At 42.0% G+C, this 13,064-nt stretch overlaps 1 protein-coding gene across 14 annotated transcripts in view; it reads right to left on the reverse strand.

The window, feature by feature from the left end:
• The window catches only part of LOC100643048 (protein sprint), a 159,280-nt gene that overhangs the window by 28,904 nt on the left and 117,312 nt on the right, over positions 1 to 13,064 (reverse strand). For 13 of the 14 annotated variants that reach the window (XM_048408926.1, XM_012312062.3, XM_020864634.2 and 10 more), the window contains 2 exons: positions 8,937 to 9,060; positions 4,608 to 4,799 (listed from right to left, as the gene is read on the reverse strand). In XM_048408926.1, coding sequence (XP_048264883.1) covers positions 4,608 to 4,799; positions 8,937 to 9,060 — 316 coding nt within the window. Of the gene's footprint in view, positions 1 to 4,607; positions 4,800 to 4,974; positions 5,020 to 8,936; positions 9,061 to 13,064 lie in introns of those variants that run through there. The other variant, XM_012312071.3, reaches the window with a different exon arrangement.

Genomic DNA, 13,064 nt, shown 5'->3' on the forward strand with positions numbered 1-13,064 from the left:
TTTGGTAGATGCAGTTAAGCAATCTCTGTCCAACCTCTGAGAGGAGATCTTAACGATCTCGTTAAAAAAGTGGAAGTTGCCGGGGGGAAGATCATCGTTTAAATTATAAAAGAAGTAGTTCGGACGACTCTTTGTACGACGATAGGCTGTTTATATAGCGATTAACCCTTAACTTTTAATTGTGAATATCAATCGGCAGTTCCAATTTATTCTCATCATATTTGGACTTGCAAGTTTTTAAGTGTCACGTTTGAAATACTACAGTGACGTGTAAATAATAATATCAAAGTCATTCAAATAATTTTGATTAAAATATTTATATTAATACTTTACCGACCGCTAACGGTTCAACAGCATACGCACGTCCGACCGGCAGCTCAGGCGCAGATTCTCCCTGGCGCCGGCTCTCTTTCGGTTCAGACTCTCTAATGCCATTCTTTTCGTTCATCACGAACGGTAAGTTTTTCAAATTGGTATAAAACCGTGGGAGCTTACGAGGCAACGCAATTGACGCAACTAAGCAAGGTACCTTAGTACTAAATAACAAATTACTGCTCAAATAATGAGAAAGATTGTGGATAAGCGTCGGCGACAAGAAACCGATTAATCGGCTATCGGTCGGTAAGCGTCGGCGACAAGAAACCGATTACTCGGCTATCGGTCGGTAAGCGTCGGCGACAAGAAACCGATTACTCGGCTATCGGTCGGTAAACGTCGACGACAAGAAACCGATTACTCGGCTATCGGTCGGTAAGCGTCGGCAACAAGAAACCGATTACTCGGCTATCGGTCGGTAAGCGTCGGCGACAAGAAACCGATTAATCGGCTGTCGGTCGGTAAAGTGTTAATTATAATTGAGTAATGTGTAGAATTTTTTAAAACGCACATCGGTGGTGCTTGAGAGACACACTTGAAGCGTTAAGGGTTAATCGTTAACCATTTCAATGAAAAGAATTCTCATAAATTCTAATAAATACCAATACTTGCATAGACATGAAAAAGATCTTCAACCAACAACGCGTTCTTCGCTTTGATGAACCAGTATCTTCATAACACTTTTAGTCGTCTTGTAATACGCAAGAGATTCTAAATTAAACGCATCGATGCCTCTGATAATTAACGCGTTTCTTAAATCAATCAAATAATCCTATAGCTGGTTGAATATCGCTAACATTAAAGAATTATTATCTTAATAGAGAAGATAATCTTCCAAGAATTAGTAAAAGGTCTATACTTGCAGAGTATCCAGGCGTATTCGAAATCAGCGTCGCGACGTCGAACACCAAGCATTGACACGATTTTCCATTTGGGACCCAGTCGCCTCGACTTCTATTCTTCTTCGCGTGTCAGATAAGACCCATGCACGGCTCGTCGCGATTGTTCCTGCGGCGGCCAAGAGAGATAGCCGCCATGGAAACAATGCTCCTCGCCGAGAAGTGGAAAGCGGGTACGGATTGCGTAGATGGAGAAGTTTGATCGGTTCTTATCTAACACAACCGGAAGAACGGGAGTCCAGCTGGCTGGTGCGTCCGATGGGAAACTGTGTCGACGTTATATGCGCATTAACGACGTTGTTTTAGTATTATCTAACTTTATCGCGATTCCGGTATATGGAATATCTAATTAAAAAGTAGTCGGACTGCAAGCACAGGGCAGATGATAAAAATGTGAAAAATATCGTACGTTTAGGTATGCGTTACCGGTTGTTCTAGTATTAGTGTCAGTGTTTCAACGAAAAGGTATCACGACAAAATTCTACGCTCTATTAATTCTTTGGCAGCGTAACAAAATTACGAGGACTTGAGAATGAACGGCCTAGATGATCATTAATTCTCTATCCTTGACGCTTCTTGCGTTTCTGGTATCGAATATAAAAAAGCAAAATACATACTTCCAACGTACTTGTAAGCACCGGATCAACAATTGCGTCACGTGTAACGATATACAAATTGTCAAATTTGTAGTACTATATTTTACAGTTTGCTCGGGTCTGCCTCGGATCTGTGTAGTCGGTCGAAGGTCTAAAATTCGCTACTTGAATAAATGTCAGAACTAGTTGAAGAAGTCGTGCCAAACATAGCCATTGTGTTGCTCTTCGTCTATTCGACCTAGCTCGGATAATGTATGGTACTCGAAAAGATCAGCTACTTTGTCACGCGACAAATGCTCGTGCCACGTGCGTTTTCAGCGCGAACAAACGTTGAAATCGGGCAAAAAGCAGGCAACGCTGGAGGAAAATCCCTGGCGAGAGGAACCACGCTAACAACGCCACTTGTTATGCGTATTTTCTGGCAGACCACGGGCTGGAACGTTGCCAGCAGCTTAGGCAGTCGTATTTCGTCGAGGCAACGTCTGCCGTTTGCATTTACCGCATATTAAGCCGAGCCGGCTGCAACGGTTGCTTGCCAAACGGTCGATGCATTCGCAGACACTTTGGCCACGGCTGATCTGGCGGCCATCTACGCCAGCATGCTTATTACGCCGTACAAGGGTTGTTAATTACACCCCCGTGTGTTTTATTGGGTAGACAGTTCGAACGAAATTGGGAAATTGGTGTTCGAGCGAGGTGGAAAGGATTTAATGAGGTGGTTTATAAAGGAGAGGCAGTTTAGCGGTTGCAGGATTGAAAAGGAGTGAGAAACGAGTTCCATGTCCGAGGATTTCAATGGAAGAAGATATTTTCTTGTGTGTCGGAATTTTAGAAAATAAAAGATCGAATGTGCAAAGGATGATGTCCGTGAAGTTTAAAGAAAAAGTGGTAGGAGAAACGGGAGAAACAAGTGACTCGCGTCTTGCGACGCTTGAAAATTTAGATATACGCGATTCTCTTAGATAAGCTGAACCGTAACCTCTTTTTGTTGCTTTAACAAGCTCGCTTATCGTAGGAAAATCTACGATTTGGAGAAATCGAAAAATTGCAAAAATCTGACGTCTTTCATTCAACGAACACAAGTAATAAATAACTTTCAAAAATATTGAAATCTCTATGTAAATCGTTCTTCGGTGAAACTATCCGTAAAAGAGCGTTACGCAAGTCGGAGCAGCGAGAAAAGAAAACGAGTATATATATTTTAAATTCCCCTAACCTTCCTCTGCCATCGCTGTTTCCATTATCGAATAGCATTGAAAGGAAAAAATCCCGCTTTTATTAAGCGTTATAGATCATCAAGGAGCAACGTTAAAGCGAGAAGATACTCTGGTATAAATTCTCCTCGTAAATAAAACGAACAGATCCTAAGCCGCCATTCATTCCCATGGTCGAACAATGCGAGACGGCGAAAAATATTCGTGGAATCAGTGACCGATCAAAGCGTCGGAAAAGCCTGCAGGCTCGAGGCAGTAGTTTTTCCTGTAAACAAAAAAACGCCGGTCGAACAATCGCTCGTGAGATATTTCATACTCTTTGTTTCGTCCGGAGCTGATTTAATGGCGGCGCTCTCCCTTCGTGGCTACTTGAACAGCTTCTTCATTCGCTGTTCGTTGTACGCGATGCGCCCCTCTTCCCCGTTGTCTCTTGTTACGTAAATGCATCATCGACAACGCGAGTTATAAATTTTCCGTAAACTTGTTCATCGTAGTATCGCGAAGATAGATCGGCGACTAAACTTGAAAATATTGGGCGGCGGATTTTCGAAAGAAAAGATTGCGAAAAAGGGAAGCACCAAGGTTGGTTTCGCGTATCGCGAGTTATGTATCGCTCGTTCCTGCGTGGATCACCTGTGTCGATCGCTCTTTCATCTGGCAAAATTATCGCCGGCGGCTGAAGTTGTTGGGAAACCAGCAGACGTCGAAATCAGTACCGCGATGCTGTATCTTTTGAAAATCGGCGTGTATCGTGCGAAAGGATACATTGGTATACACGTGTAGTGTATATTGGGTGTCTATTATACGCGTACCGCGATACACGTGCCGCCGCGTGGAACTAGTTTAGCCTTCTATAGATCTGGCTGATTTTAACGCTGCTGTATTTCTCCGGTCTATGCAATTTGGAACGTACGTTACATTTTGATAGACGTTATTAGAATATACTAGCTATCAAATAGCAAAAAGATCATACGAGTTAGTATAGAATATAATAGTTATTAAGTATTTTATCACTCGGTGTAATTTTCGTAGCTTTCATTTTTGTGTATTTCACGCTTTTTTACTGAACGAATAGCTGAAAAAAAAGAAGATACCCGAGGAGATACAAAGCGAAGAGGAAGCGAGGAGAGCAGCAGAGTTAAAGTTATTTGAATTTTTTAAATCTCCACGACACGTCCTAGCGAAACCTTCACGACCGATTAAAAATACTCGTAGCAAGGAAGATCGATAGGAAAAGCCGAGTACGATAATGCGATAGTTTTCATCGAAGAAACAGCTTTCCAGCGGGGCGATAAATGAAATTCTCTCGCATCGGAAACTCTAAGAGGTTGGTGCAGCGGCACTCGAGAGCTTTCCACGACGCTACGCTTTTAACCCCCTGCTCGGAACGCCCGTGTACCTTCCGTGGAAAACTTCCTGGTCGGTCAACAAGAGAGAAATACAAAACGAGAGATAAAGACAAGGCAGACTTTGCCCAGCTTGCAATTTTCTTACGGCTAATCGATTCGTTTAAGTGCACTCACCCCTTCCTCTTTGCCTTGCAACAAGTGGAAAGCGCCGGCTCTTTGGATGCCAGGAAGGAACCAAATCGGATGCGAGCGTATAAGCCTCTCGATCAGAGTGATGTCGCACGCGACCTCGCTGCCAGAATCTTCCGTCGAGCTCGAAGATCCACCCGAGGTGGCCGACCCTTCCGAGGAAAGCGACTCCTCGCTCTGAAACATAAAATTAATCGGTTAACATTTCCGTCAACACCTACGCGTTTCAAGACAGAGAGCGAACTTTCTCAGACCGCGCACCATCAATGTCATTTAACGATACATCAAGTTGGCTTATCGTTTTTATCGTTCTACGAAGTTTGGAAGACCAATAAGAGCACAGATACCCCACCTCATTCCTCTTTGTTAAATAAAATGGCATACGAGTTTCCTCCTACAGCTGTTGTCGAATCTTAACTTGAGACATTCTTCTTTATTTCGTGTAATTGAATAGTTGGTCGCGAGACTTTGAAAAATGATGACGATAAAGGCTCTTGCACGTTCACTTCAATGGCACATATTATACGTACGTCTGTTACGTATAAACCGATGTGTTACAATTTGAGTACGCCTCGATCGACATGTAGCGGCACATGAGTAGAGGACAATTCAAATCATGTTGTTGTTTTGCCTCGGAGTATCAAAATCGTTGGGATACATGTAATGTAAGAATAAATAAACCCCGGGGAACGTGCAACCGTTGAACGAAGAGAAATTTGAATTTTCCGACTTCCCCCCGACCAGTATAAATAAACGGACGCAACCGAAAAGAGTTCAGTATCGACGAGCTATCTAAGAATTATCAAGAGTTATCTACCGAGTTATCGACCAGTATCTAGCGAGCATTTATCGAGTATTAATTAGCAATTTTATTTTGCGATTTATACACTGTACGAGCGACTCAGCGAATATAGTCTGTATATTTATTTTCGACAACAAGCAATAACATCCAATAAATCTTACGAACAAACATTCTCTATACGAGTGCTCTACAGATATTTACATATCATCGGATATATGCGAAAGTTTCTTCGATTGATTAAAACCTTGCGTTATCAGCATCGTCGCAACGATCGTTTCTCTCGCTTAAATACTAGCAACGCGTATTAACGAAACAAATTATTCGTTTCGGAAAGCCGAAACCATCTTTCTACCCAGCCGTATATGCTTCTCACTCGTAATTGCCATTTTACGATTTTCCTAATGGAATCATTACGAGCGTTGCTGGTATCCCCGCGGGAAGCCAGGGCTACGATATTCGCTTATTTCGTTCGTAGCTCGACGACGATAATCGTCGCGGAAACAAAGAGGACAATTAAAAGTGGCGCAGATACGGGGAAGCGTTCTGCACAAGAAAAACGAGAGAGTAAAAAAGAGGAAAAAGGAAGTGTGTAACAGTAGACGGATGGAAAAAAAGTCGGAGGAACGATTAAACGAGCAGCGAATAAAGGTTGGGGCGAGCATTGGCTGCAAATTGAGATAACCGGTGAACCCGTTCGTTCTGCACCCTGCGTGGCGTCGGTATAATACCGCATTAGAGTGTATTGTATGACGATCAGGTAGGATTTACACCCTCGGAATTGCGGCTTAAGGGCCAGAGATTTCCATATTCGCGGCGTCGCGTCGCCCGCCAGCGAATCGTGACTTTGTCCAGTCGTTCTTCGTGCTCGTGTTGGAATTGGCCGGCGCGAGGTTTTACGGTGGTCGAAAGGAACCATGGGGACCGAGATTAAGCAATGAAGTGGAATTAACGGAGCAAAACGCGCCAGACGTTTGGGAAATTATACCGTGCATGGTTTATATGTTGTGCGTATTCAGGCTGATGTTACGTTTATGATACTTTTAGATGTTATTCCTAAGAATAGAATATCCAAGTGCTCGTTGTATATCGGATTACGTGGTCCGAAAAGTTTCTTTCGCTTTATAAGGAAGTAATGGACGACATTTTCCGTTTTATATTATTTTATCGAATTACGTGTGATCCATTTTGTTTTATCGAGATAAAAATCACAACGTTTGATAGAATAGGTTTCATGTTTGTATAAAGATGCGTTGTTTTAAAAGACGTGTCTGTTAAAGACACTTTCCGGACTATCTAATAATATATTCGTACTTGGAATTTCATTATTATATAATTACGTTGAAAGGGTAGAATTGTCGCTAATTGGGAAACGAAACGAGCAATATGAAATGAGAGATGCGGCAAACGCGTATATCGATAAAAAGCTTCCGATATTTTTGTCAGCGTGCTCTTTCATTCTGCAACAAATTCATCGGCCAACGAGTTAATGAATCTAGAAAAATCGTACGAATCTCAGTTTCCTAATAATCTGAATCTCAACATACACCCCGTGGCCACGTTGCAACCCATAAATAATCACTAAACGATACTCGAACATTAAACGATCGCAATCATGCTAGCTCGTGTCGTAATAAATCAAGGCAGGCGTCGATTAAACTTCTCCCACCTCTTATCCGATTCTGTCGCCCCGAATAATCCCACGATTCCCCTAAATACCCTGTAAAAAGTAGAGAAGGGTCGCGAACCCAAACGGAATCGGTCTCATTTCCAGTGACGCGAATTAGACGTTTGACGAATCGTAGAAAAACGTTGGCTGGAAAAGCCGACGATTGTAAAAATCTAGTCCAATCGATCAGTATCGATCAAAGTGTCTTACCAAGTGGAGGACGTGCGATTTATTCAAGCAACTAAATGTATTCCTCTGTAGCTAATCGTTCGCGATTATCTCGGATAGAATCTGTAATACTTGAAATATTTGTTACAAGCATACGTTTCGCAAAATTCACGGTCTTCTTCTATTTTTTTTTCTTCTTTCTCTCTTTCAAATTGGTACGGGAACAGGTTTCGCAGTTACGCTGAAACGACGGTAATTTAACCGAGTGTTTCTGCATCGCGCTAGAATTTCCCAACAAGAGGCTTTTCTATTCAAGTGCGAAGGTTTTGCTCCGGTTGGCTTCGTTCGTGGAAAGGGTTCAACGCTGTAACACCGTGGAATTGCCTTCGTTACCAGCGATTCACGATCCCACCGATACGCGCTTCGTTTAAGGATAATAATTTGTGAAAATTAAAACACGTTCGTCACACGCGTCTGCCTTTGCGCTCGAAGAAACGCTTTTTATTCTCCGTTACGTCATCCTATTAACGCAAGCAAATTGAACGAAACAATGGGAAAAATGTTTGATAGGACAATGATAAAAAGTTTGACGCGACAACGAGGGAAGATCGATCAGTCTTTTAACTCTTTATTTCGTTCCTGTTTCCATCGAAAGTATCACGAACATGAACGCGCTCGTACGACCTATCAATTTGTATCATTCACGAGAGCTTTCAATCAGACCGAGTTTCGAAAATAATGAAAAAGATAACGAGAAACAATTCTATCCAGGCGCTTGCCACGAGTTTCAGACCGACACATCGCAAACATCGATCACTTGCGTTTCTCAATTTTTCCGGCAACCCTATTTTTTCGCTGCGGTGGCGCATGAGGACACGACGGGGGTCCGAAGAGGATTCGCGAAGGGGTTCGCCGCGTACTGGAGTTTCGAGTGTAATTTAATTTGAAATGCAGACTGACACAACGGCGTTTCAGGTTAAATGGATTAAACGAGGACGTGCGACGCGTGTTAAACACCCTCGCAGCCAATTACGAATCCCTTAATTACGAGCCGCCGAAAGTATTCCACAGTCGTTGCAATTTTCCGATCACACGATTGCTTGCGTCATTTCGTGCGCCGAAATTACGAAATTTCATTACAGCACATTAATTCGTTGTAACACAAGATACTAATTATTTTCCGAATATTTTACTAACATCGTATCCCTCGGAAAAACTGGACCTTCAGTCTTCCGTTGAATGGTTCGAAGATATCCGATCATTTTTGACAGGATATGTTTCAATTACAAAATTAAAAATCGAAAACGTAACTACGACGTAATTGGTTTATAAACAAAGCGTAAAATGTTGAGGTCCATGTCCAAGAGACTGCTAATTCGAATAACGAGTTATCAATTAACTAAACGACGCACTTATGTGATTTTAGTAAAGTAAATCTCAAGTATCAAAATACCAAAATGCGTCAAACCATTCGAAAGATATTGCCAATTATTAAAAAGCAATCATTTTCACATAAGAAAAAAAAAAAAAAAGAAAAATGATGCTGTGTGAATAAAATCAAAGATCTCGTTACGAGTACCAACTCTTTCATCTCGTCGTTGGCAAACTATGCGACCATTAGTGAAGACCTTCGAACGTCAACGCGATTATTAAGCAAGAAGGAAGATCTCTTACTCACCTGCACATGATGTAGCTGCGTGAGCTGATGATGCTGCAGCGGATTTGGCGGAGGCGTGCTCGGCGAGCTGACAACCTGAACGGTTCCATGCTGCTGCAGATACGGTTCCAGGAAGACATCGCTCCTACGAACAGAGAAAATAGACCGTCTCCGTTTAGTCTCGTTTCGTTAATTAGCCTCCTTCTGTCAGACGTCCGCTAGAATTCGCCTGGACAAATAAGTAACGCGATTTCGAGCCGCTTTCACGCGGTTAGAAAGACTATTAGCATTCCGTACGTACATCGCGTCGTCGTTGTACGACTATAATTAACAACTTTCAGTTTGTTCAAATTGCATGGATCGCATCTGTGAACTCGTTTCAATATGGCACGTTGTACGATACTGATTGTTAGTTTTGTAAATCTCCCAGATTGTATGACATAAATAGACGCGATGGGTTGGTAACATTCCTGTTCCGTTACATCAAGCAACTGTTAAGCGTGGTACAGCCACGGCATTTTCTCAATAAACTTCCTTCGACAGAATTCTTGGAAATTCATCGCGAGGAATTATTACACGGAGTATCTCGTTTTAATTCGTCGATGCAATTGTTTAGAAAAATGTATGAAACGGAGCAATCTGTATAAGATCCATCCTGTTTACGCGTCGATCTGTCTCCTGTTTTTCACTCGACGTCCCCATCGTTAATCCACATCATTGGAAAAATAAATCCAAATCCTCTGATCGCGCGAGAAACGTCTTCTTGAATGCACGTAAAGCTCGTCTTTACGATCGTCGTTCCATTCACCCGGTAAATACTATATTTTCTTGCGTTCCATTTCCCCACCAAAAACCTTCTAACGTAGAATGGCGAAAGAGGAAGTGGAGGCAAACAAAAATGCCCTGCAATCGTCCAATTTTGTATGGTGAAGCGATGGTACATGGCTAGAGAATTCTCGTTACCTGCGCCATTGCACTGCTGCAGGTAATCGCTTAGAAACTCACGAGTAAATTCTCCGCATCGGGGCGCCTCCTCTCTGAGGGGACAATACACGCTTTGTAAACAGACCTGTACCCTAGCGTAATTTCCGCCGAGCTGATTCAGAGAAACTGCGGTCTCTGTGACGAGAACAGACCTAATTGATCCCGGGATTCCTCCCTTAGGGATCATCGTTGAAACGAAGATAGGATTTTAGAGAAATTCGAACAAATTTGAAGTTTCGTGGTTTCGAGGATTACGTAAATCTTCGTCTATTTCTTTTTTCTTGCGAATTTGTTAGAGTTAAATGGGTCGAGTAGATTTAAGTAGCTTCGGTGATTTTGCTTTGAGCTTCGAACTCTTGGTTAGTAGGTGAAAGGTATTTTGATACGCGTAGCATCCAAGAAGATTGATTTGCTAACGCTGACTAAAAGTTACAAGACATTTTTAATTATTAAACGAGACTGATACTTATTGATCGCGTGTATTATAAGAAAAATTAAATTACGCTACGTTTTGAAAATTTTATCACAGATCGATTGCACTAAAATTTACGTTTCAAGTCGACGAGTTCGTTAACTATAGGAAGTTACAGACGGAATGAACGTGGCAAACCATCGATCGAACCATCGTCTTAGCGTTCGTCGAGCTTAACAAGCGTCCACGAGACATCGTAGCATCTCGAAATTAACGTCGACTTAACGAAGCCTCCGGTATCCGCTAATTATACCGATAATCCGTACTCGTGTAAAGAGATTCGAAGCCCACCGGTACCGACGGTGCTCCGACTCTTAATTAATGATCTCATTAGAGTCCGAAAAGTCCCCTAATGACCTATCTTACGGCCACGTCCAACCCTTATCCTCCCACAACCCTTTCGATTCTCTTCCTACGCTCTTTTTTAACGTTTCTAAGTTTTTCTCGCCCGTCTCGTATTCTTTCCCTCTCTCTCCTTACAGTTTCATCAATTTGTTTATCACCTGCTCCGTGAGTCGAGGTCAGCTGTCTCGGACAAAGAAACCAGTGTGTGTATGCGTTCTCCGGCGAATGGGAACGACGTATCGCGTTGCGTATCGCAAGCTAATTACGCCACGTAGTAGTCACCACGCGTCAGAATCTACAGAGTAAGTGGCGCGTTACGCGGAAACGCTAGGCGTTAGATTAACGACGCAGCTTTTTATGCGTCCTACAGTATTTACGCAGTTCCTGGGAAGCTTCGAGTACCAGGGCTTTACCATTAGTAGCTTTGAGCGCAGATGCTTGACCATAGTTACCAGTGGAAAGTAGAAATCTTTTACAGGAATTCCAGGATATCTACGTTGATACGACGTTTGTTATAATTCGATGTATCGGTGCATCGACGAGCTTCCAGTTCGTTTTCATAACTTTTTCGAAGCGTTTGTTCGAAGCAATTTTCTCGCGTTACAATTTTTAATACCAGTAGGCTTTTTCACGAGGGAATAATCGTCGGAGTTACGCGAACCATTTAACCGCGAGCTGCACGCTTCACAAACGGTATTATTTCGAGCAAACTTTGTCGCAATTCCCGAGCTGAATATCGAATGAAGGGGCGTTGACGTATGCAAAGTCGCCGGCTAACACCCCCTACACGTTCGGCGCTCTATTGTCCTCTGCGTTTGACAGTTAGACGGCTTGTCTCGGACCTTGTCTGCCCCAAACTATCGCGTTCGTACTCCAACATCGCTCTCGGGACCGTATACGGATCTCTGTGAGGGAGCCGGAGAAATTTTCGTTGCGTTTCGATCGATCTGGAAGAGGACAAACGCTTGACAACGGCAACGGATACGAACCGAGGAGTCAAAGTAGCAAATGGCGCAAGTGGCGCAAGTGTCAGAGGTGAAGATTTTTCGCATGGCTTCGAGTTGAGAATCGTAGCGATCCGAGTTGAGATTCTTTCAATTCCTGCAAGTATCGTTCCTTTATACGTACGTTTTCGCGTCTTGAAAAAAGTATAATGAATTTTTCAAACAATAAACGCGGAATACCGTTTATCGAACTAACTCACGCAACTATGATTTTCAGTCAGTATGTTTGTGAATTTTTACATCTACTTATGCTATTTTGTTTGTTTTTGTATTATGCACGGGTGTCCTGATTTTTAAAAACTTCAACGACTGCTGTCGAAAACTTTGTTAATAAACAATTTTAATTTATGGCGTGGTATTGATCGAGCTGTGATTAATTAAGCTGATTGCACTTTTACCTCTTCCGATCACAACGAAATTGAGATTTAGCATTTCAATTCTCTGGCGACAGTCTTCGAGAGTGAAATAAATGATTGTAGCACTCGCACTTTATCAATGAGATTTATATCCTTCTCCGCTAAAGAAGCAGTTTTTCATGTTTTTGGCAGCCACGTCGTTTATCACTTGCACGCTATAACTATCGGAGACGCGATAGCAATTGTAACCGATGATACAGCAAATTTGAACGAACAAATGACGACTTTATCGATGTAGACGCTCTATGATCATAGAACGCTTCAAGTGCTCATAGAAGAAATAAGTGGTCAGGGAGAGTTCGATTTAATGAAATGAAACGAGCTCGAGATGATTACTAGTGCACGATAATTGCTCGCTCTTGGTATTGATACAGGTTCGAAGTTCCAATCGTTTCTAGCGATCTCAATTATACAAGATGATTCTAAAGTTCAGAATTCTTCACGTAGCGTTTGTAACAGATCAAGCGGAACTGCGATACTTTCTTAAAATTATCAGATTAAATGTACCATTTTCTTCGAAGATATTAATTACATCGATAATGCTCGGACTACGTCGATAGTTCGACAACTGCATTTGACGTGTCTCTATTAATTCTTAACGGTCGATAATTATCGAACCGCAAACGGATACTAATTACGCATAGCGACGAACAAAGATATTCATACAACTCAAATTTTGCTATTACGATTCCTCGTGCAATTTTATAGATGACATCCCTTCGAATATTATAACGAGAACTTTGGGTATTTCGCATATTTTTGCATATTACGTACATCCTGTTAATAGTAATTATTTAATTACAAGGATATTTAAGTTTGCAAAAACGCGTAAAATCTACATAATATACAGAAACACACAAAGCATTGCAGGTAAAATATTTACTCAACGTGAAATTTAATAGACTACAAGTTTTTGCTTACTTCGTTA

The sequence above is a fragment of the Bombus terrestris genome, chromosome 9 (genome assembly GCF_910591885.1).
Source record: "Bombus terrestris chromosome 9, iyBomTerr1.2, whole genome shotgun sequence".
NCBI lineage: Eukaryota > Metazoa > Arthropoda > Insecta > Hymenoptera > Apidae > Bombus > Bombus terrestris.